Here is a 25,096-nt window from a genome sequence, read left to right on the forward strand (position 1 = left end):
AGAGAGACAGGAATGTGGATGAGAGACATGGACAGATACCTGGAGACATGTCTCTGTTCTTAGATATCTGCCTATATATGTATTCTTAGGTATCTGCTTATCTCTCTATCCATCTAGGTACCAACTCTAGGCACAGAGATTAGACAAATCAAAACACAGAGACTGAGCCAGATCAAGAGAGAGAGAAAAAAGTCTCAGAAAGAGGCAGAATCAGACCTAGAGCTAGAGAAAGACAAAAGAAGAGATGGAGATAAGGAGACAGAGAGGTACAATTACTTAAAAAAGGGGGTGGGGGACAAAAACCACAGACAGAGTGAGGTGTTCTCTCAATAACAACAAAAACAGCAAAATCAGAACCCTCAAAACCGGGGCTGGGAAGGTAGCTGGGTGGTAGAGCACATGCCTTGCATGCCAGAGGCCCTGGGTTCGATTCCTCAGCACCACATAAGCAAAAAGAAAAAAGCCGGAAGTGGTGCTGTGGCTCAAGTGTTAGAGCGCTAGCCTTGAGTTAAAGAGCTGAGGGACAGCGCCCAGGCCCAGAGTTCAGGCCCCACGACCGGACCCCCCCCCCCAAAAAAAAAGAAAAGAAAAAAAGACTAAGTGTAAGAAAAAGAGCCACAGAGACAGAACACAGACCCAGAGACATCTTGATTCACCCAAAATCTGGCAGGTAAGTTTTAGGAGAGGGAGATATGGAACCCACAGTCTTAGCTTTGGGGAATCAACCCTTCTCCACGCCCTCTCCCCCCACCCCTTGCCGCTCCCTTACCTGCTGTGTACAGCTGAGTCGCTTTGGGAGATCTGGAGCATGGTGAATTCCTCAGGTTTTTTTTTTTTTATCTGCACCCCTCCTTTGCCCTACCCTGTCCCCGCTCACCTCCCCCCCATGCCCTGGGCCAGCAGCCATGGGGAGGGGGGGGGGAGCTGGCCTGGACAGGAGCAGATCCCGTGCGGCACTGAGTTCCTTTGGCAATTGTTTTTTTGTCATGGGCCTTGAACTCAGGGCCTGAGCTCTCTTTGCTCAAGGCTAGCATGTCACCACTTTGAGTCAAGGTACTATTTCCATTTTTCTGGTGCTACATTGGAGATAAGAGCCTTATAGACTTTCCTGCCCAGGCTGGCTTGGAACCACAATCCTCAGATCTCAGCTTCCTGAGTAGCTAGGATGGCAGGCGTGAGCCACTTGTGCCAGGCTCCTTTGGCATTTTGGATACTTTGGTTTTCATGTCTCTGGGTTTAAGGCCAATTCTGCAACTTACTGGTCAGAGACCTTGGGGAAGCCATTTCCTTCCCTGAGATTTTCTTGTGTCTAGGGGGCTGGGTTTCCAAAGCTCTCCTCCTTCTCCTTCTTCTTCCTCCTATTCTTCATATATACATACACACACACACACACACACACACACACACACATGCATTCTGTGTCCTTGGGATTCAGCTCAGCATCTAGGCTGTGTTCCTTAGCTTTACTTTTGCTCAAGGCTGTAGTTCTACTGTTTGAGTCATGGCTCCATGTCCTTCATAGCATAGCTATCCGTTGTTTCTCCATCTCTTAGGGCTTGCTTGTCTCTGAGATTCTGTGGGATCTCACTTGGCTTCTGCCTTCCAGGGTAGGGTACGGGGATTTCAAGTGCGAATACTAGTTGTGTCTCTTCTTCCATTGTGTGTTGGGTCTTTGGATTGCTTTCTCCTCTCTGTCTCTCTCCCATCCATCTCCTAATAAATCTGTGCTTATTCTCACTCTCTTTCTCCCTGTTTCTGTCCCCTCTACCTTCTGTCCCTTTGCCCTTCCCTTCTCCTCCCTCCCATTCCTTTCCCTTGCCTTCCTTCCCCTTCCATTTTTCTTTTTCCCTCTCTCCCTCTCTCCCTCCCTCCCTCCTTCCCTCCCTCCTTCCTTCCTTCCTTCCTTCCTTCCTTCCTTCCTTCCTTCCTTCCTTCCTTCTTTCCTTCCTTCCTTCCTTCCTTCCTTCCTTCCTTCCTTCCTTCCTTCCTTCCTTCCTTCCTTCCTTCCTAACTTCTTCCCTCCCTCCTTTCCTCTCTCCCTCCCTTTTTCTTTCTTTCTTGGACCTGCAAAGATTCGTGACACTTTTGGCCCTTGATCTTGCATTCGTTCATTCCTTCCTTTGTTTCTTGGCTCTTCCCCCACATTCTGGACAGCCTGCAGCCTTCATTCTGGACTCTCTATGCCCTGAGTTGAACCCTGTGTACATCGAAGGTTCCCTGCTTGCTCCAGCATTCAGGGATGGCAGACCGTGCTATGACTTTGTGACAGGTGACACTAATGGCTCCTCTCCTGTCTCCTTGTCCCACCAGGCAGTGAAAGCAGCCAGTACCAGAGCCTGAACCCCACTGAAAATCTGGAAGTATTTGGGAGTTGTTTACTCTGCCATATTATGACACACACACAGGGCTGGAGAGATTCGGTTACTGCCCGGAAGACAGATTGCCTGTAGAACTGGAAAGCTCTGGAAAGAGCCAGGCTTGTGGGGCTCAGGCCCGAAGCTGTCAGCAGCGCCTCTGACAATAATTTTTTCCTCTCCTGTAAGGTGACAATAATGATTGTCACAGTAGCAGTGGAAGTGATGCACTGAAGGATTGTAGAAAACCCAAGGCAAGCCCTGTCTCCAGATTCTTCCTCTAAATCACTGAACGAGGAAGCTTTGGTCCACTGCCGTAGGAGTCTCCTCCTTTCTATTGCCACAGGGTGTTAATTACACACAAAGTTCATTGTGTGGGTTGCAGAATTATATCAGAAGTTGAAAGCACATCCCCACCCAAGTCCCCTTTTGCCTTTTTAAATTTTTATATTTAAATGTCAGTAGCAGAACTTAAGTTCAAGACCTTGTGCTTTGGCTTAGATTTATTTATTTATTTTTGTTTTGCTCATGGTTGGCACTCTGCCAATTGAGCCACACCTCTACTTCTAGCTTTTTATTGGCTTACTGGAGATAAGTCTTGCATATTTGTCTGCTTGGACTGGCTTCAGATCACAACCCTCAGATCTCAGCCCCCTGAGTAGCTAGGAGTAAAGGCTCCTCTCTAGAAGTTTTCTTGATCTCCATACCACAACATTATTAGACTTCTTTCTTTCTTTCTTTCTTTCTTTCTTTCTTTCTTTCTTTCTTTCTTTCTTTCTTTCTTTCTTTCTTTCTTTCTTTCTTCCTTTCTTTCTTTCTTTCTTTCTTTCTTTCTTTCTTTCTTTCTTTCTTTCTTTCTTTCTCTCCCTCTCTCTCCCTCCCTCTCTCTTGCTCTCTGTCTCTGTCTCTGTCTCTCTCTATCTCACACACACACTTTCCTCTTTCTTGTACTTCTTATTTCATGTGGCAATATCTATTGCTAGACAGGCACTGGTGGCTCAGGTTTCTGGTACCTCTGTTGCTACTAGGGTGTGTGGGGTGTGTATGTGTGTGTGTGTGTGTGTGTGTGTGTGTGTGTGTGCCAGTCTTGGGGCTTGAATTCAGGGCCTAGGTACTGTTCCTGACCCTTTTCAGCCAAGGCTGGTGCTCTACCACTTGAACCTCACCCCCACTTTTGGCTTTTTTTGGTGGTTTACTGGCAACAAAGAGTCTCTTAGACTTCCAAACAAGCCTGGCTTTGAACCTGGATCTTCAGATCTCAGCCTCCTAAGTATCTAGGATTATAAGTGTGAGCTACCAGTGACCAATTGTTTATTTTCTTAATGATGGCCATTCTGACCATGGATAGGTAATACCAGTGTCATTTAACTCAGCCAAGACAGGTTAGAATCTATTAGAAAGATAATTGGATTGGAAATTCCAGGAAAGGCCAAGTCACAGAACACATTGTGCAGGTCCAGGGCACAGGAGATGCATTTCCATCCCCAAGTATTTCTCTCTGAACCCACAGTGGATAAAGGTACAGGATGGATGTAGGATGACAGGCAAAGGGAACATGACGCTGGAGGAGGCAGAATATCCCCTAGATAGACACCCCACACCAAGCTCACAGGCCAGGCTTCCAGGTGTGGGGGTGTCAGCGCGGGAGCACCCGCAACTTGAAAGGCCTGGGTACATTGCCCAGCCCAGAGCTGAGCGGGGTCAGGTCGATGTCCTCGGGCGCCCCCAGCGGCTGCAAGGTGAAACGCTGCAGGATGGCAGTGAAGTAGAGGAAGAGTTCCATTTTGGCCAAAGGCTCCCCCAGGCACAGCCTGCGTCCTGCAGGGGTGGAGAGGGGGAGGGCCAGGATGAATTAAGGTGAATTAAGAGGGGTGAGGGACTGCACCTCTCCCCCTAAAACTCCCAGAGAAAATCCTGAGGTAGAAAGATGCTTGGAGAAAATGGAGCAAGTGCAAATTCAAACACAGCTGTTCCAGGTTTAAATGTTGATAGTGTCAGAGCTAACTTTTGTGTTCTTGGAAAAGGCACAATTTCTGAGCTCTGTGTGTGTGTGTGTGTGTGTGTGTGTGTGTGTGTGTGTGTGTGTGTGTGTGTGTGTGTGTGTGTGTGTGTGCTTGTGCTGGGACTAGGGCTTGAACTCAGCTCCATGAAGCAGTCAGTGGCCATTTTCCCACAAGGCTGGCTCTCTACTGTTTGATCCACAGCTCTTCTTCCAGCTTATTTGCTGGTTAATTACAGCTGGCTTTAAACTAGGATCCTCCAGATCTCAGCCTCCTAAAGAGCTAGGATTACAAGTGTGAGCCACCAGGGCCTGACTTATTATCTGCCTTTTTATGGGTGTGGGAGTTGAGGCTCCGAGAAGAGAAGTAACAAATCCAAGTCCACACAGGCAGGACAGAAATGGGATGCAAACCCTCTGGGTGTGAGCTCAGCTGTCACCCTCTTTCCTGGTAATCCCTCTCAGGTAGGGTCTGGCACACACTACTGAATATGGTCATTTATTATTTTTCTCCTTGCTACAGAGTAAATGGGGATTTCTCCCCTAAAAGCAGGAATGAGCCAAAACAAAGCACCAAAGCTGGCAGTACTTCAACTGTGCCTTGTAGAGACACAGCTTTTAAGTTACTTTAGAGTTGGGAGAGTGACTATCTATGCATTCAGGGATAAGCATGGTGTGAGATGGAGAAGCAAGAGAGTTTATGGAGTGAAATTAGAACTAGGGCTGAGACAGGTGCTGGTGGCTCTGTCTGTAATCTTAGCTACTCAAGAGGCTGAGATCTGAGGATCCTGTTTCAAAGCCAGCCAGAGCAGGAAAGTCCATAAAGCACTCTCTCTCTCTCTTTCTCTCTCTCTCTTTCCCTCCCTCCTTCCCTCTCCCCTCTCTCTTTTGTCAGTTGTGGGGCTTGAATTCTGGGCCTGGGCACTTCCCCTCAGCTCTTCAGCTCAAGGCAAGTGCTCTATCACTTGAGCCACAGCCCCACTTCTGGTTTTCTGGTGATTAATTGGAGATAAGAGTCTCATGGACTTTTCTACTCTGGCTGGCTTTGAACCGTGATCCTCAGACTCAGTCTCCTGAGTAGATAGGATTACAGGAGTGAGCCACCAGTGTCCCTTAAAACTCTTATCTCCCGTTAACCAGCAAAAAGCTGGAAGTGGATCTCAAGTGGTAGAGGGCCAGCGTTGGAGGTAAGACCAAGTGAGAACAAAGGACCTGAGTTTAAATTTTGGTTCAACCCCTCCCCCCCCCGCCCCCACAAACCACCACCAAAACAACACCAATGGTAACAACAAACAACAAAAACCCTAAGGTTTGGAGACTGACTCATGGGCTTACCAGCTGAGAAGGGCATGAAGGCTGGACTCTTCTTGAAGGACTGATTGGCGTCTAGGAAATGATCAGGATTGAACTCCAGGGGTGTCTTGAACTGGCTGGGGTCATAGTGCACGGTGTTAAGGAGGGTGATGATGTCTGTGCCCTGTACAGAACAGGAGGGGTCAGTGTTGTGCAAGCTGACATTTCCACTTTACAGACCTGGAATTCCTGGGGACTTTGAAAGGGGGTGAGGGTAGGGCACTGGACTCCATCTTCAGCTGGGGTTCCCAGTGAGGCTGGTGTGTGTGGTGGTGTCTGAGGAAGGAATGGGGCCTTCACCCCTTTGCCTTGTGTAAGCAGATGTTGAATTCCTGGGGAGGGGAGAATTCTGAGGATAGGGTTTTGGGCTACTAGGATTAAGTCCCAAACCCTGTGGATTGGAAAGATGAGCCCCAAGAAGGAGGTCTAGGACAGGAAAGGGGTGTGCGATTAAGGACAGGCCCTAGTGCACTCTGGTGTGAGATGGGGTCCTGGGAAGAGGCTGAAGTTGTAGATTTAAGGATCTGAGAGGTGCAATGCTAGGGCTTGGGATGCTTCCTTGCTAAGGCCTTAGGGCACTGGTGGCCATGTCCTAGGGAGCCCACGGCCAGCTGTAAGCGCGGGAAGTCGTGGGCCAGGTGCCCAGCACACCTTGGGTATCAGGAAGCCGCGGAAGGCCGTGTCCTTGATGACGCGGTGCGGCAGGTTCATGGGGATGACGTCAGCGAAGCGCTGCACCTCGTGGATCACGGCGTCGGTGTAGGGCATGGCCGCGCGGTCCTCCAGCGTGGGCTGTCGCGAGCGGCCCACCACGGCGTCGATCTCTTCCTGCACGCGGGCTGGAGGCAGAGGAGGGAAGGCGGGGAGCGGCTGGGCACCAGGCTTGTGCAAGGTGCACGAGGGGGGCTACTGCGGCAGTGTGTGTGTGGGTGAGTGTGTGCAAATGCGAGTGAGTGCAAAATGCAGGTAGGAGCCCGGGGCCAGTGGCATGCTTTGTGGGTGGGACTTCCGGTGCACCTGGGATTCTGGGCGGGGCTTCCAGGGCTGGTTGATTGATGGGCACAGTGGTTGGATGGTGCACGCATGTGTGTGTATTGGGTGGGGCGGGAAAGAAACTTGGGGATCTACCCAGAGGCTGGACCCCAGAGTTGGGAGTTGCAGACAGGGCTTTGTGGATGAGGTAAGACAATGGGGGGGGGGTTGTGTCTTGGACTTGCTCCAAGGTGGGGCCTTGGGAGGTGTAGTTAGGGGCCCGGCTGGAGAGATGGATTGGGTATGTGGCCACAGGCATCAATTGGGAGATATGGTTGGAGGGGTGGTCAGGGGCGTGGTTAGGGGTGTGGCTTTACATGGGACATGTGGGCGTGGTGAGGGGCGTGTTCTGGGCCAGGATTGGGGGCGTGGCTTTGGGCAGGGCTGCGGGAGGACCTAGAAAAGTGGTCATAGGGGGGACCCCTGCAGCGCGGGTAGGATCCTTGGTAGCAGGTGTGGACCCCTAAGGGCTGGCTGGGCCACCTCAGGCGTTAGCGCTATGTGGATAGGACTCAGGGCCAGCTGGCAGGGGGGCAGCACCTTGAATTTTGGGGTATTTCATTAGTATGAGGAAGGCATGGCGCAGCGTGGTGCCCACTGTCTCGGTGCCACCGAAAAGGAGGTTATGTGTGGTCATCAGCAGGGTGTCCATTTGGAAGTGGGTGAGCGGGTCCTTCTTCTCCTGCAGAGGTTGACACATGACGGTACAGGCCAGGGCCAGGGGATCCCATTCCCCAACCGGTGCCGCCAATGCTGCTGGGTGCCAGGTTGGCTCATTCCCTGGTTCCCTTTCCAGGAAGATGGGTGGGGGGGGGCGGTTTGGGGAGGTGCAAAGACCAGATAGAGAAAATCTCAGCCTCAGGCTCCAGGATGAACTGGGCAGTGGCAAGGTCTTAATGAGCTGTTAGTTGGTGCTCTCAGCAGAGCCAAGGCCCCCAGCCTTTGCCTAATCTGGGATCCCTGGAAGTTTGATGTCAGGGTAGCAAGAGGGTTGGTTTCAGGCTAGACTACAGGTGTGATCTCTAAGCCGAGGATTACCTGTGCCATCTTGGTGAGGAAACAATCGATGAAGTCCCGGGGATTGTCGGGGTCTAGGGTAGCCTGGTGTTCGCGGACGCTGCGAGCGATCAGATCTTTCATACCTCTGAAGTTCTGGAACATTCGTTGGTGCGATCCCACAGGCAGCCAGTCCAGAAGACCCGGGAAGATGTTATATAGCTGGGGAGTGGGGATAGTTGGAAGGGCTTGGAGGAGCAGGCAGAGTTGTCTTTTCTTTCTTGTGCCTGCTGCCTCCCCTGGGTCTTGAACTCAGGCCCTGGACACTGTCCCTGAACTTCTACGCTCAAAGTTAGCTCTCTACCACTTCAACACACTTCTTTTTGGCTATTTGGTTGGTTAAGGAGAAATACGAGTCTCATAGACTTTTTTGGTCTAGGCTAGCTTTGAACTGGATTTCTCAGATGTCAACCTGCTGAGTACTAAAATTACAGGCATGAGTTAACCAACAGCGTTAGGATGGTATTTTGGGGGGAAATGGATGAAGTTAGGGGAAGAGGACATCGGGTAAATGAAGAGCTTTAAGCCACTTTAGGGATGTGGGTGGCAGAGCTGGCGAGTTGGTAGACTGGGTTAGTTAAGGTTTCTTCTGCAGAGGGGTGTGGCCAAATAAGAACTGGGTGTCCCTACTGGGTCCGCGAAGGGGGCGTGGTCAAAGGGGGCGTGGCCACACAAAACAGGGGTGTCCAGATTGAATCAGGGCTGGCCCTTCTCTAGTGGGCATGGTCATATAGGAGCAGTTAGATAAGAATAGGGGTGGGGTGCCTGGGCTAGGGGAAGTCCCTTCTCCAAGGGCGTGGCCAGTGGGGGCGTGGCGAGACCTGTTCTTTGGTGGTCCCTTCTCTGCTGGCTATTTCCAATTTGTGTTTAAATACCGGGAACCACACCCCCTCCCACCCCAGCCCCAGCGCAGCTCTCTCCCATCTCTCACTCTGCTGACTGACCTCGCCCCAGGAGCTGCTCATGATCTGGAAGTTGTCATTGATGAAGCGGATAATGGCCAGCAAACGCTCGTCGCTGTAATCGAAACGGTGGCCGAAGATCACAGAACAGATGATGTTGGACACGGAGCGGCTCAGCACGAACACTGGGTCGAAGGGCTCGCCTGAAGCGTGGAGAAGGCGGGAGAAGGTGGGAGGCGTGGATTTGGGAAGACACCCCACGCCACCCAAGGCCCCCAAACCCATGCAACCTCAGCTGGAATTGCCACGCTGGCATGCAACCATTGACCCAGTCCACATCTTACAGCACCCACATGGCCACCCAGCATACAAGCCATATACCAGACCCAGAAAATATCTGGCAACACACTGGGCATCTGAAAACCACGACATTCTGCAAATCTCAACAAGACGATACCAACAAAACAGGCTGTGCCTGAGACCACACAGCCCATTCCAGATGATCAGACTTCACAGAACACAGCAGCAATCTCACAGTGCACACACTTACCCACACACAGGAACACAATCCTCAAAACCTCCGACAACCAAACAGACCACACCCAACAAGAGCAGAGGAACCCATCTCAACAGAGCCACCAGTCCCAGCCCAGTCTGCAGTTAAAGGGACTTAATTTGAATTTGAAGGTTGATTTGGGCTCTCCTTAGTCCTGAGGTCACCTGGGCCAGAATGAATCTTTCTCTGAAACTTTTCTCTTCTGTAAAATGGGCTTCATGGCAGTGCCCTGCCTCTTTGTGAGGCTGTTAGAAGATGTCAATGTTCAAGGGTGGAAACTCCTGATAAGATCTGACCGATTAGGAGACTGTAGAATAATGCTCCCCTCCCCCCACCAAAACATTGATGTCTCCTTCACTACAACCTGTGAATAGACTGTCTTGTTTCTCATAGTAAAAGTGACTTTGCAGATGTGATAAAGAATGGTAGAGCCAGGTGCTGGTGGCTCATGCCTGTAATCCTAGTTACTTAAGAGGCTGAGATCTGAGTATCACAGTTCAGAGGGAGCCTGGGCAGGAAAGTCATGAGACTCTTATTTCCAATTAATCACAGAAAGAGCCAAAAGCAGCACTGTGGCTCAAAGTGCTAGAACACCAGCCTTGAGCAAAAGAGCTCAGGGACAGTACCAGGCTCTGAGTTCAAGCCCCGTGACCGATCCCCCCCCCACACACACAAAAAAAAAGAATGAAGAGAATAAAAAAGAAAGTTAAAAAAAGAAAAGAAAAGAATAATTATGGGAGAGCCAGGTGCTGGTGACTCATGCCTGAAATCTTGGTCATAAGTGGACCCTCCTCTAGGGGCGCTATTCTGATAACGAGGCAAGTAAGGCCCCTTCAGAAGTTTTGCATTCACCACAGTGCCTACTAAGAAGGATGGGTGTGGGTTAGGGGTGCAGGCTGCATTCATTAAGAACCCTCTCCACTCTGACCTTGTGTATTCTGCAGGGACTCCAACAGGAAGCTGCTTTCCTCCAGGATCCGCTCCTCAATGCTTCTCTTTCCCATCCCAAAGTTCCGTAGTATCTGGACAGAGAACTTTCTCAGGGCCTTCCACCGTTCTCCATTGGAGAAAGCGATGCCTGGGGAGAGGAGCAGTGCTTAGCTCAGTGGACAACTCAGTCCCTGAATCCCCCTTTTCCTGGTGTTTGCTGGAAGGGAGACTGAGTCTCTTTCCAGGGAACCATCCCTAACCCTCCAGGCTGAGCCAGGTTGTTTTCTTGGAGTTTTCACGGGGCCGTGGGCTTTCCTTTATCCAATTCTGAACATTCTGACTATTTCTTTAAGGACCCCATGACTGCTGGATATTGGTGGCTCTCACCTGTCATCCTAGCTACTCAGGAGGCTGAGATCTGAGGATCATGGTTCAAAGCCAGCCTGGGTAGGAAAGTCTGGGAGACTTTTATGTCTAATGAACCACAAAAAAGCCAGAAGTGGAGCTTGGCTCATGTGGTAGAGCACCTGTCTTAAGCACAAAACTGGAGTTGGATAGTGATGGGGATTGGGATGGCGGTGCCATTCAAGGTTCTGGAGTGACGGGGGTGGGGAGGAGAAGCTTAGGGAATGGTGGAGAAGGGAGGAGGCTTACCATTGCCCTTAGTAAAGTTGAAAAACACTGGGTAATCTCCACGGCCACTGAACTCCTCCCCCTGGTCCACCAGCGCCTCCTTCACTGTTTGGTAACCGCTGAGTACCACGACTCTCCTGGGCCCCAGGTACACGGTGTACATGGAGCCATATTCCTTGCTCAGCTGAGGATGGAAGGAGGTCACAGGGGGCTCTTCCCCCTCCCCCTCCCCCTCCCCGGCCCCATCCCGTTCCCCCAAGGCCTCATCCCTGCACCTTGGTGAGTGAGGTTAGCAAATCTTGGGAGCGGAGCTGCAGCAGGTTCCCCAGAATGGGGAGAGGCCTGGGGCCCGGGGGCAGCCGGCCCTTGCTGCGAAAGCCAAAGGACAGGAGCAGGTAGATGCCGGCCAGCAGCAGGAGCAGCACCGCGGTGCCCACACTGTCCATGCCCAGGCAGCTGCTGGGTCTGGAAAGCAAAGGGAGATGAGAGTAGGGGCCTCTCAGTCCTCTCTCCTTCTGGAGTCTTCCTTCCTCAGGTCCTGGCAATGGGGGCAGGTGGAGAGAGCAGGGAGATAGAAAGAAGCAGAGACAGGGAGAAGCCAGAGGAGAGGAGAGAAGGGCGAAGGGGAGTGAAGAGCAGGAGTATGGGGCAAAAAATAGAGGCTGAGATGTTCCAAATACAGAGAGACAGGAATGTGGATGAGAGACACGGACAGAAACCTGGAGATATATCTGTGTTCTTAGATGTCTGTCTGTCTGTCTGTCTGTCTGTCTCTCTGTCTCACTCTCCATCTATGCATTTTCCTATCTATAAATGTACCCACTCCATAACAAGATGTAAAGGTACACAAACACAGAGATTAGGTAAATCAAAACACAGGATTGAACCAGATTTAGAGAGAGAGAGAGAGAGAGAAAGAGAGAGAGAGAGAAACTCAGAAAGAGAGGCTAACATAGACTAGAGAAAGAGGCATAATCAGATTTAGAGATGAGAGAGACAGAAGAGATGGAGATGAGGAGACAGCGAGGTATAGTTATTTAAATCAACAACTACAACCACAGGAGGAAGCAGGCTTTGTGTCCCAAACAAGAAAAACAGAAAACAGAAAAAAACAACGCCCAAAGAGATAGACACTGCAAAACAGAAAGGGAAAAGAAGAGAGAGTGGGGGGTAGGGAGAGAAAGGAGAGAGGCAAAGACTGACTTAGACAAAAAAGAGCCACAGAGACAGAACACAGACCCAGAGACATCTCCATTCCCCTAGAAGCTGGCAGGTAGGTTTGGGGAGAGGGAGATATGGAACCCACAGCCTTAGCTTTGCAGAGTCATCCCTCCTCCTCCACACCCCTCCCCTTACCTGCTGTGCACAGCGGAGGTACCTGGGTGATCTGGGCTGTGGTGACTTCTCAGATTGTTTTTATCTGCACCCCTCCTTTGCCCTACCCCAGCCCCGCCCACCTCCCCACCGTGCCCTGGACCAGCAGTCCTGGGGGTGGGGACCACAGCCCAGGAACCCTCCTTCACCTGGGGCCTTTAGGCTGCAGACTGAGCTGTGCTCTCCCAGCCGAGGTCAATGCAGATTTTTGTCCCTGATCAGGGCGAAGGCTTCTGCTCTAGGCTGGGTTCTAGGGGGGGGTGGTTGTTGGGTGTGACCACAGACAGAGCCAGCCTGAGTTCATGCAGCATTTTTGGATACTTCAGTTTTTTATTTCTCTGGGTTTAAGGCCAATTCTGCGACTTACTGGTCAGAGACCTGGGGGAAGGTGATTTCTTCCCTGGGACTTTCTTGTGTCTAGGGGGCTGAGTTCCCATAGCTCTCTCCTTTTTCCTCTCCTCCTCTTCTTCCTTCTATTTGTTTATTGCCATTCCTGACACCTGAACTCAGGGTCTGGGCACTGTCCCTGAGCTTCTTTTTGCTCAAGGCTAGCACTCTACCACTTGAGCCACAGCGCCACTTCCAGCTTTTTCTGTTTTTGTGGTATGGATGAATTGAACCCAGGGCTTCATGCATGCTAGGCAAACACTGTACACTAAACCATATGCCCAGCCCTTCCTGCTTCTTTATATTCTTATATACATATTTAAGTATATGTATATATGCTTAAATATACATACATATATATACCATACATATATATATACATACACATTCATACATATTCATATCTATCTATCTATCTATCTATCTATCTATCTATCTATCTATCTATCTATCTTGGTCCTTGGGATGGAACTCAGGGCCTACGCTGTGTCCCTTAGCCTTATTTTTCCTCTAGGCTGGTGCTCTACAGCTTGAACCATAGCTCTATATTCTTCAGAGCTATTCTTTGGTCCTCTATCTCTTAGGGCTTGCTTGTCTCTGAGATTCTGTGGGATATCACTTAGTCTCTGTTGGGGAAGGTCTCAGCTATGGGTTCTAGTTGCTTCTCTCCCTCTTCCTCTGTGTCTTAGGGTCTTTGGCTTGCTTTCTTCTTCTGGTTGTCTCTCTCCCATCCTGATAAACCCTTATTTACACTCTCTCTGTCTGTGTCTCTCTTTCTGTGGGTCTGTCTCTGTCTTTTTCTTATGTTTCCAGGAGTGACTGCAGAGCAGTGAGATCGAAGAAAAGCAAAGGAGAAAGTCAGGGTCATTGGAAGGGGAGAAAACAGCCCCAGCCTCCCCAAGCCATGCTTCAGGCCATATTAAGTTCTTTGGCTGTCCCTGGGAGTGTTCCGCCAGCTCGGTCTTGCTCCGTTACTCAACTGGTGTCCAAGTCAGAGTACAGAGTGTCAGATGCAGATTTTGGCAGAGGACTCTTGAGGCCAAAGATCTGGGGGAGCGAATGGAGGTGGGGCTTCCCCTCCCCAATACCACAGCTCTGCTCCTCTGGGAGGCAAAGGAAGGAAGGCTGGGCCCCCCTCGGGGGGGGAAGGTGACACCCCAGGTGTCAGGTACCTGAGAGCTGGGGGGTGGGGAGGGACCCATGGTGTGGATTCTGTCCTGAAAGTCTGGTTTGGGCAGGGCTGGGAGAGGGGGATTATGGGATTACAGGTCTCTGCTTTCCCAGGGCCTCCCTGCCTCCTCTGGGGGGGGGAAGGGTGCTGCCTGGACCCCTTCCAGCCCTCTCAGCAGTTTGCCCTGACTTGGAACTGTATTCAGAGGCATCTGAGGGGTGCCCGCCTCCCTGGGGGGGGGGGGACCCCCACCCCCGGGAATTCAGAAGAAGAGGTTTGAGTGCTGTCAGGGTTGGATGGGCTCCAGCTGGAATGGCTGGGGGAGGGGGGAGGAGGGATGGGCTGTCCTTTTTCCACATGGGCCCCACTCCAGGGTCGTCAACAGGCCAGAAACCAGGCCTCCAGCCCTCTAGTAATCCCAGACATGGATCCCCGCCACCACTACACATCCTCCGGAGAGGAAGAAGGCAGTGCAGATGACAGCCATGGCACTGAGGGGTGACAGGAGACAGACACAGACCTGACCCACTTTCCCCCCAGCCTCCCCCCTCCACACACCAGCTTCCTGTCTAGAACCTGCAATATGGTTCCCTCCCCTTCCCTGCTCTCCCCTCCCGCACCTCTCTCTTCCCTTCTCTCCCTCCCCTCTCCACTTCTTCCTTCCTCCCTTCCTCTTTCCCCCTCCCTCCTTCTTCCTTCCTTTTACCCTTCCTTTCCTCCTTAATTTTCCTCCCTCCTTCCTTTTCCTCCCTCCCTCCTTCCCTCCTTTCCTCCCTCCCTCCCTTCCTCTCTCTCTTCCTTTTCCTCCCTCCCTCCCTCCCTTCCTTTCTTCCTTCCTTTTTTTTTGGGGGGGGGGGTCTGGTCATGGGGCCTGAACTCTGGGCCTGGGCGCTGTCCCTCAGCTCTTCAGCTCAAGGCTAGCGCTCTACCATTTGAACCACAGCGCCACTTCCGGCTTTTTTTCTTTTTGTTTATTTGGTGCTGAGGAATCGAACCCAGGGCCTCAGGCATGCAAGGCAAGCGCTCTACCACTGAGCCACCTTCCCAGCCCTTCTTTCTTCCTTTTACCCTTCCTTTCCTCCCTCTTTCCCTCCTTTCCTCCCTCCCTCCCTTCCTCCCTCCTTCCTTCCTCCCTCCCTCTTTCTTTCTTTCCTTCTTTCCTTCCTTCCTTCCTTCCTTGTTTCCTCCCTCCCTTCCTCCCTCTCTTCCTTCCTTTTCCTCCCTTCCTCCGTGCCTCCCTCTCTCCCTCCCTTCTTTCCTTCCTTCCTTCCTTCCTTCCTTCCTTCCTTCCTTCCTTCCTTCCTTCCTTCCTTCCTTCCCTCCCTCCCTCCTCATCCCTCTGTTTCTCTGTTCCTCTCTGTTCTCTCTCCCCCCCCTCCCATTAGGTATCCACTTTCTGCAGTATTCTACTAATCTCAAAACTCCATAGAGCTATTTATGTCTTCATTATGGGGCTGAGAAAGCCCCATAATCATGTGTGGGTAATGCACAGCCATGCTGGAAATATAAGATGTTCAGAGACTTTGGCTTGGAGTCTGGCAACACTGAAGTGTATCTTGGGAGGACTGAGTGCTAACTCTGTGTGTGTGTGTGTGTGTGTGTGTGTGTGTGTGTGTGTGTGTGTGTGTGTGTGTGGTGTAGCTTTTTTACTCAGAGTTAGCCCTCTACCACTTGAACCACAGCTCCACACTTCCAGCATTTTGCTGGTTAATTGGAGATAAGAATCTCATCTCATGGATTCTCCTGCCTAGGCAGGCTTGAAACCCCAATCCTCAGTTCTCATCCTCCTGAGTGCATAGCTGGGATTAAGCGTGTGAGCACTGGCATCCAACAAGGCAACCTTCTGATGCCTTTGGTGTTAGATCTTTGAAAAGAATATGGTAGTTGGAGGAAGTGGCTCTTTCTCCTGGCTGCAGGAATTTAATTCTGGAGACTTTATTTGTATTCCTTGTTTAGTTTGTCCTTCTGTGCTTGTTGTACTGTTTGTCCAAGGGTTTTTCTTTTTTTGTTTTTTGTTACCTAATCCTGCTTTTTTGGAGAGCTGGAAATGTGTATACTACATATTCCAAATTTCTGTGTGCCGAGAAGAAGCAGAAAGCAGGAAGAGCCACCCAGAGCCTAATTGGAATGTCATGGTTCAGATTTATAACCTTTGTTTTTTTCCTTCTTTGGGATTGAGCCCAAGGCTCATGAGTACCAGGTGCGCACTCAAGCCCTTGGCGCTTTGCCCGTTCTGTGCTCTGCCAGATGAATATTTTTTCTTTCTTTTTTTTTGGGGGGGGGGGTCCGGTTGTGGGGCCTGAACTCTAGGCCTGGGCACTATCCCTCAGCTCTTCAGCTCAAGGCTAGCGCTCTACCACTCGAGCTACAGCACCACTTCCGGCTTTTTTCTTTTTGCTTATGTGGTGCTGAGGAATCGAACCCAGGGCCTCAGGCATGCAAGGCAAGCGCTCTACCACTGAGCCACCTTCCCAGCCCTGAATATTTTTTTCTGGAAGCTCTGAGCACTTCCACTTGAGCTCTGATTTATAAACTGCCGTGAAGCAATTATTTAACCTCCACTTTTTGAATAGCTGGTGAATGCCCAGAAAGAGGACATTTGAAGGTGGTGAGGTTGGAGGTGGCGAACGGTGCACGCTGCCTCTCTAGTGTTCAGAAGAGCTTAGATCTAGGCTGGGATGTAGTCGCTCAAGCGGTAAAGCACTTGTCTACTAAGTCCTAGGTTCAAACCCCAGGAACACCAAACAAAACTTGGGCTTGTTCTTCATGGATATATAGAGACACTTCACTCTAACCCATGGTGTTAGTAAGGAGAAAACATGGTCCTCCTGAGGCCCCAAGTCCAGGAATATATCATGCCGCCCTTGGTGGTGTCCTATGACCCTCTTATTGGGGGCTTGGACTGGGGACCACTAGGCTCCTTTGGGTGATTCTAGAACCTCCGGGAGTGGATGGGGGGGGGGTGTCAGTGCAACAGTCTGTTTTTTTCTTAGTGGGATGATGATGATGATGATGATGATGATTGTGACAATGATGGTGGTATTATGACCATGGTGATGGTGATGATGGTGACAATGATGGTGGTATTATGACCATGGTGATGATGATGGTGACAGTGATGATTATTATGACAGTGGTGATGATGATAACAATGATGGTGACATGATGACGATACAAGGTTAATAATGACCACAATGGTTACGTATATCGCTAAGGATCAATTCCAGGGTCTTACACATTCTAGCCAGCGCTCTTCCTGAGTTCACCTCAGCTCTTGGTGGGCCTATTATGGGCTGCATTGGTTCCTGTGGAGGGAGGGCAGATGGTAGATTTGTCTCCACAGAACAGGGTTTGGAGGACTTGGACACTGAAAGCTCCCACGGAACTGGAGGGCTTTAGATGTACAACCACCACACCAGGGGGACCCTGGGGCCCTTTAAAAAGAAAACTGAATGTTAAGCTGGAGATGGTAGTACACAACTATAATCCCAGCACTGATGAGGCCAAAGCAGGAAGATGGTGAGCTCCAGGCCAACACAACCCAGTCTCAGAACACCACCACCATGAGCAACGACAACCACGAAACCACAACCACTGGAAAGTTGTTTCTCTGTCCCAAAGCCACCCAAGGGAATCAGTCAATCCTCAGGACTCCTGGTGGGCTCCACCAAGCCCATGTTTGTGGGGATGGTATCCTGGGAAGGGAAGCTCTGGGGGCAAGCTTCAGAAAGGTGAGTTTAGGTCCTGTATATGCACCTGTGTTTACTGTAGGTGTGGAGTTCGTTTGCAGTGTTTTGTAAAGCTGGGGAAAAGGACTTGGCAGAGACCCCAACTTTCTTGCTGGCCCATGAGACTGGGATGAAGAATTGAGCCTGTGAGAAGGTAAATGCCAAGGATGGAGTGGCGTGTGCAATCCTAGCTTGCCCAGCTCGCCTTTTCCTTCCTCTTCACCATCTTCCTCTTTCTCCTCTCCTTCCTCTTTCTCCTCCTCCTCCTCCTTTACCTTCTCCTCTTCTTGTTCTTCCTCTTTTCCTCCTCCTCCTTCCTTTCTTCCTTCTCCTTTCTTCTTGCTGAGGATCAGGCCCACATGGTAAGCACATAACTTACCACTGAGCTACACCTCAAAAGGCCCAGGCTTTCTTTCTGCAATCAAAAGCCATGGAATTTGAGGCAGAGATCTGAGGATTGAGGTTTAAGGCCAGCCCAGGCAGGAAAGTCTGTGAGATTCTTTGTGTGTGTGTGTGTGTGTGTGATGAGGCCTGAACTATGGGCCTGGGCACTGTCCCTCAGCTCTTCAGCTCAAGGCTAGCACGCTACCACTTGAGCTGCAGTACCACTTCTGGCTTTTTCGGCTTATAGGGTGCTGAGGAACCAAACCTAGGTCCTCATGCGTGCAAGGCAAGCACTCTACCACTGAGCCATCTTCCCATCCCCCATGAGATTCTTATCTACAGTGAACCATCAAAAAAACCTAGAAATGGCACTGTGGCTCAAATAGTAGAGTGCTAGCCTTGAGCTCCATAGTTCAGGGATCGCGCCCAGGCCCAGAGTTCAAGGCTCCAGACTGGCACACACACAGACACAAAGAAAAGGCACGAATGCCTTGCCCTCCCCATGACCTGCTAGCTGACTGTTTTGTAAAGTGCTGATACAGGTCGCCCTTGTTGTTCATGGTCCTGTAGGAATCTGACCTTTATTCTGAGCCCAGAACTTCTTAATGCCTTATGTAAACCAAATTCATAGCTGGTCTCCTTTCTGACACACCTTGGAAACGCTCCATTTTTCTCTCCATGGTGAGAACCGCAGGCCACTCTGTAAATAAGAATAAGACCTCTAATAAGTGCTTTGAAAGGATCATCTTGGCGCTCTGCTTTTTTATTCTTTTGGTTGCTGTTTAGGGTGGTAGTAGGATTTGAACTCAGGGTCTTGCGTTTTCTAGGTCAGAGCTCTACCACTTGAATCATGCTCTCATCTCTTTTGGCTTTTTGTTTGTTTTTCAGGCTGGGCTTCTATTTTTTTTTTTAATTTTAGATCTTAGACCATGATCCTCCTACCTCTTCCTTCCGTGGAGCTGAGTTTACAGGTGTGCACTACCATTCACGGCTTTGTATTGTCTTTTGAATCCACCCCAACATTGTTTTCTCCTCCACACCCACTGAAGTTGCTGTCTATCCCTTGGGCTACTATTCACTTCTAAAGTGCTAAATCGGAAGCAGCATTGGGATTTGGGTATCTTCATCCTTTTCTCGTGTGGAAAAAATTTAATGTAAAATAGATGCATCAATGATACTCACTAGATACTATGTGGAAAAAGAATTATACAACTTGTGGGTGGGGATGGGAGGAAAAATCTGTGAGAACAAGAAAATGGGTGACATTGTCCAAAGCCGGGCACCTGTGGCTCACACCTGTAATCCTAGCTACTCATGAGGCTGAGATTTGAGGATCTTGGTGTTGAAGCTAACTGGGTCAGGAAAGTTTGTGAGACTCTTATCTCCAATTAACCACCAAAATTGAGTCATGCTCTTATCTCTTTTGGCTCTGTGGACTCCAAGTGGTAGAGCAATAGCCTTGAGCAAAATAAATCTCAAGGACAATGACGAGGCTCTGAATTCAAGCCCCATGACTGACTGAAAAAAAGAAAAAGAAATAAGAAATGTACTCATTACCTGACTTATGTAATTATAACCCCTGTGTATATCACCTTTATCATAACAATAAAAAAGTTAAATACAAAAATGTTCAATAGCTGGAGTTTTTTTTGTTGATCATTGAGAAAAATTCTCACTATGGAACTAGAACTTTCCATACTCCTGCCTCAGCCTCCTGAGTGCTGGGAGTACAGGTATTCACTATCTGTTAGGGTTTTGGTATCAGGATGGCATGTTGAGAATTGAATATGTTGAGAAGTATTCTCAAAACAGAGGCAAAACCTAAAGACAGCCTGCAAAGTTTTGTGGCTGGCACTTGTTACCCTAGCCACTCAGGAGGCTGAGATCTGAAGATCGTATTTCTAAGCCAGCTTGGGCAAGAAAGTCAGTGAGATTCTTATCTCCAACAAACTACCAAAAAGCCAGAAATGGAGATGTGATTCAAGTGGTAGAGTACTAGCTTTGAGCAAAAAAGCTCAGGAATAGCACCCACGTCCTGATTCCAGCCCCAGGCCCAGCACATGCACATGCACACACATAACCATACACACACAGACACATACACAAAGATACACAAAGTTAAATAAAAATTGAGACCACTTTGCAGTGAAAAATCTCTTCTGTATACTAGGAAGGATAAACAGAATATTGATATGGCCAACTTCCACATAAAAATTTCTGAGAAAACATTGTTCTTCCATGGTCAAGATAACAAAATGAGTTTATTGGATGACAAAAATTATGAACATCTTGAATGGGTTTAGTTTCCTCCAAGAAAATAGTTTCCAGCTCAATAATGATTTATTTTTAAATTGTGCAATGAGGATTATTGCAATGCCAGAGCATTTTTGAATACTTTCTCCTTCCTATTCCTCTTTCTTCTTCTCCTCCTCAACTTCCTGAGTAGCTGGGATTATAGAAATAAATCAGAGGTGCCTGACTTACTTTCTTTCCTTTCTTTATTTTGTTGGTTGTGGGGATTGAACTCAGTGCCTGGGCACTGTCCCTCAGCCTCTTTGTGTGCAAGGGCTACCATTCTGCCACTTGAGCCACAGCCCCACTTCCAGTTTTTGAGCGGTTTGTTGGGGAGAAGGGTCTCTACAGGGACTTGTCTGCCTCGGTTGGCTTCAAACTGTAATCCTTAGATCTCAGTCTCCTGAGTAGCTAGGAATATAGGCGTGAAACACTGGTGCCCGGCTTTCTTTTTTCCTTTTTTTCCTTCCTTCCTTTCTTCCTTCCTTCCTTCCTTCCTTCCTTCCTCCCTCCCTCCCTCCCTTCCTTCCTTTCTTTAATTTTTTCCCTCTTCCTCCTCCTCCTCCTCCTCCTTCTTTGTGAGTCATGGAGCTTGAACTCTGAGCCTTGAGCTCTTTTGCTCAAGGCTAGTGTTCTACCACTTTGAGCACCAGCTCAATTTCTAGTTCTCTGGTGGTTAATTGGAGATAAGAGTCACATGGACTTTTCTGCCCAGACTGTCTTTGAACTGTGATCTTCAGATCTCAGCCTCCTTAGTAGCTAGGATTACCCGGCTTGCTTACTTGCTTGCTTGCTTCCTTCCTCTCTACCCCTCCCCTTCCCTCCCCTTTTCTTCTTTATTCTTATCATTCTGGACAGCCTACAAAGATTCAATGCCCCTTTCTGCCATGAGTAGAACAGGGTGTATGTCTAAGGTTCCCTGTTTGCTCCAGTGTTCAGGGATGGTGTACTGTGCTATATGACCTTGTTTGTGGTGAAACATGACAAGTGACACTAATGGCTCCTCTCCTGTCTCCTTGTCCCACCAGGCAGTGAAAGCAGCCAGTACCCATTGAAAATCTGGAAGTATTTGAGAGTTGTTTATTCTGCTATATTATGACACACACACAAGGCCCAAGAGATTCAGTTACTTTGCACTGACTCCCCTGGTCTGCCTTTAGAACTGGAAAGCTCTGGAGAGAGCCAGGCTCATGGGGCTTAGGCCCAAAGTTGTCTGCAGCGCCTCTGGACACTGATTTTTTTCTCTCCTGCAAGGTGACAATAATGATTGTCTCAGTAGCAGTGGCAGTGATGCACTGAAGGATTGTAGAAAAACCAAGGCAAGGGGCTGGGAATGTGGCTTAGTGGTAGCATGCATGAAGCCCTGGGTTCAATCCCTCAGTGCCACATACACAGAAAAGCGAGAAGTGGTGCTGTGGCTCAAGTGGTAGAGTACTCACCTTGAGCAACAGAAGCTCAGAGACAGTGCCCAGGCCCTGAGTTCAAGCCCCAAAAAAGAAAAAGATAAAAAGAAAAACCAAGGCAAAGTTCTGTCTCCAAATTCTTTGTCTGAAGCCAGGTACTGGATACTCACACCTATAATCTAGCTACTCAGGAGGCTGAGATCTGAGGATCATGGTTCAAAGCCTGCCTGAGCAGGAAAGTCTGTGAAACCACCAGAAAACCAGAAGTGGAGTTGGGGCTCAAAGTGGTAAGGTGCTAGCCTTGAGCAAAGGAGTTCAGGGATAGAGCCCAAGCCCTGAGTTCAAGCTCCATGACTGACAAAAAAAAAAAAAAAGACAAAAATCTTTGTCTAAATCAGTGAACCAGGAATCTTCAGTCTAACACTGTAGGAATCCTTCCCTTTATATTGCCACAAGGTTGGGCTGGGAAGGTGGCTCAGTGGTAGAGTGCTTGCCTTGCATGCCTGAGGCCCTGGGTTTGATTCCTCAGCACCACATAAGCAAAAAGAAAAAAGCCAGAAGTGACGCTGTGGCTCAAGTGGTAGAGTGCTAGCCTTGGGCTGAAGAGCTGAGGGACAGCGCCCAGGCCCAGAGTTCAGGCCCCACGACTGGACCCAAAAAACTAAAACTAAAACTAAAAATATATTTCCACAAGGTGAAAATTAGACATGTACTTCAATTGTGTGGGTTTCAATATTATATAAGAAGTTAAAATTACATCCTTACCCAAGTCTCCATTGGCATTTTCCCTGAGTTCTTTTGCTCAAAGCTAGCACTCTACCATTTTGAGCCACAGCTCCACATCCAGTTTTCTGGAGGTTAATTGGAGATAAGGCTTTCCTGCCTGGATTGGCTTTGAACCTTAATACTCAGATCTCAGCCTCCTGAGTAGCTAGCTAGGATTACAGTGCCTGGCTAGACTTTTTTTTTGATCTGTATACTGTATACTTTCCTGTGTCACAGGAAAGGGGATTGCCCCCCTTTCCTACTTCTTATTTCATGTTAAAATATCTTCTTTTTTTCTTTTCAGTCATGGGGCTGGAACTCAGGGCCTGGGTGCTGTCTCTGACCTCTTTAGCTCAAGGCTAACATTCTACCACTTTGAGCCACAGTGCCACTTCTGGTTTTCTGGTGGTTCATTGGAGATAAGAGTCTCATGGACTTTCCTGACAGTGGCTTTGAACCTGTATCCTCAGATCTCAGCTTCTTGAGTAGCTAGAATGACAGACATGAACCACAGGGTGCCTGGCTTCTTGTTAGGATAACTGTTGCTATTTACCTTTTAAAATTAGCCTTCACCCTAGAGAGCACACTAGGCAAGACAAGGACTTACATGGAAGAATTATGCTAATTATGTATTGCTAGGATAGTGTTGCATAAGCAGTAACTGCAAACATGATTGCGTCTTTTTTCACAGGCAAACATAAGGATTTCCTGGGCTCCTTAGCTACTGCAGGTCCTGGCTCAGTCCTATCTTTGAGGATTAGTTGGCTTTAGGCTGTTTTTATAAGATGATTTGGGCAGTGGCTGGAAGGGTGTAAGGGGACCCCCCAGGAATCCTTGGGTCTATCAGACTTAAACATTCTCTGAAGACTCAAGTGGTGCCCAGAGGAGGAGTTGGAAATGTCCAAATGATTGCATTGGCCTTTCCTTCTCCAGACTGGCTTCAAATCAAGGTCCTCAGATCTTGGCTTCCTGAATAGCTGGGATTATAGGCGTGAACACCCGCCCCTGGCTCTCTTTTGGCAATTAGTAAATGATTTTCTTCACTTAGTGAATAATAAACCAAATACTGACTGCACTTGGTGGCTTTTTTGTGTGTTTGTGCTGGTACTGGCACTTGAACTCTAACTCAAAACTGGTGCTCTACCACTTGAGCCATACCTTCCACTTTTGGCCTTTTGCTGTTTAATTGGAGCTAAAAGCCTCACAGACTTTTCTGTGAAAACCAAGCTCCTCAGATCTCAGCCTCTTGAGTAACTAGCACTGTAGGCTGCCCTTTTGGTTTTTATTTCAAATTTATTAAAATGTCATACTTAAGGGGTATTATCTAATAATTAAGAACAACTCTTTAATTGTTAAGTAGTTGTATAAGGGAGTTACAAGTCCATAAGTCAGGTGATCAGTACGATGTTTCTTGACAGTGTCACCGCTTCCTTTATTTTCCCCTATTTTCTCCCTGCTGGTCTCCACCTATAAGTTACAACGTTTATTTTCAACATAGTGTCCATTGAATACAATGACTTCATTTGCTTACCCTTCTTGCCTTCATTCCTGTGCCGCCCACCTCATTAAGACCATTACTTGGTATTAATTTTAATAAACACTAGTTGTTTAAAAATGAAAACGAGCCTGGCGCCAGTGGCTCACGCCTGTAATCCTAGCTACTCAGGAGGCTGAGTTCTGATGATCAAGATTCAAAGCCAGTCCAGGTAGGAAAAGTCCGTGAGACTCTTATCTCCAATAAGCCACCAGAAAACTGGAAGTGGCACTCAAGTGGTAGAGCACTAGCCTTGAGCTCAAAGACCTGAGAAACAGAGCTCAGGCCCAGAGTTCAAGCCCCATGACCGACAAAAAAAATGAAAATGATATATAGAAACCAAAATAATGCATATGAGTAAGATAATACCATACTATTAAGGGTTTGAACTTTTTTCTTATTTTTTCTTTTTGGTCTGTCTTGGGGTTTGAACTCAGGACCTGGGTGTTGTCTCTGTAATATTTTGTACAAGGCTAGCCCTCCACCACTTTGAGCCTCAGCTCCATTTCGGTTTTGTGGTGGTTCATTGCAGATAAGAGTCTCATGGGGACTTTTCTGCCCCGGCTGGCTTGGAGCGATGATCCTCTGATCTCATTTTCCTGAGTAGCTAGGATGATAAGCATGAGCAATCAGTGCCTATTGGTTTTGAGATTTCTAAATGACTATATTCTAAAATTTCATAAACTTCTTTGGCTAAAGTGTTGTGAAGGATGGGAAGAAAGGGGACAATCCCTAGGAATACATATCATCATTTGTGTATATTATGGTTGAATCCAATGTTATTTAGAAGCCAAGTTACCTGGATTCTTTCCTCTTAACCTGCAAATGGTAGACTCTGGGTATAGTTCCCAATTGCTATGGTAACAATAATAAACACAATCATAACAAAACAATAAATATTTCTCCCAGTTCTACAGTTCAGAAATCTGCCTTGGCTTGCCTGGTTTTTCAACTTTGAGTTGCAGAAGACTTAAATCAAGATGTCAGCTGACTCTACTCTTATCAAGAGTCCCTGAGAATAATCTCTTTCCAAGTTCACAGAGATTGTAGGCTGTGTCCCTCCCCTTCTTTGTGGTTGAAAGGCTAAAGGTCTTTACTTCCGTGCTGAGTGTCACCTGTAGAGACATATGACCTCTACTTGTGAAAGCCAGCAATAGAGCTACAAATCCTTCTCCTCCCTTGAATCTCCCTGAGAGCCTCTCTGCACTGTCTCTGATTCTAACCAGAAAAGTTTTTTTTTAAG

The 25,096-nt window shown here is 48.6% G+C and overlaps 1 protein-coding gene and 1 pseudogene across 2 annotated transcripts; both read right to left on the reverse strand.

Annotated features, from left to right (window-relative positions):
- Nucleotides 1-12,346, reverse strand: part of LOC122097389 — a 64,312-nt pseudogene extending 51,966 nt beyond the window's left edge.
- LOC122097388 (cytochrome P450 2F2-like) lies at nt 3,650-12,274 on the reverse strand. Of its 2 annotated transcripts, none has more exons than XM_042667844.1 (10): nt 12,172-12,274; nt 11,091-11,280; nt 10,837-10,999; nt 10,181-10,330; nt 8,739-8,899; nt 7,777-7,956; nt 7,279-7,420; nt 6,358-6,545; nt 5,689-5,830; nt 3,650-4,172 (listed from the first exon to the last, which is right to left on the reverse strand). In XM_042667844.1, exons 2-10 carry the CDS (start codon nt 11,259-11,261, stop codon nt 3,991-3,993), a joined length of 1,479 nt encoding a protein of 492 aa, XP_042523778.1. In that variant the 5' UTR covers nt 11,262-11,280; nt 12,172-12,274; the 3' UTR covers nt 3,650-3,990. The 2 variants fall into 2 exon arrangements, with proteins under 2 accessions (XP_042523778.1, XP_042523777.1); XM_042667843.1 differs by having other exon boundaries at nt 11,091-11,353.
- Nucleotides 12,347-25,096: the final 12,750 nt, after the last annotated feature.

The sequence above is a fragment of the Dipodomys spectabilis genome, unplaced genomic scaffold, assembly GCF_019054845.1.
Source record: "Dipodomys spectabilis isolate Male_0828 unplaced genomic scaffold, ASM1905484v1 ptg000422l, whole genome shotgun sequence".
Lineage (NCBI taxonomy): Eukaryota > Metazoa > Chordata > Mammalia > Rodentia > Heteromyidae > Dipodomys > Dipodomys spectabilis.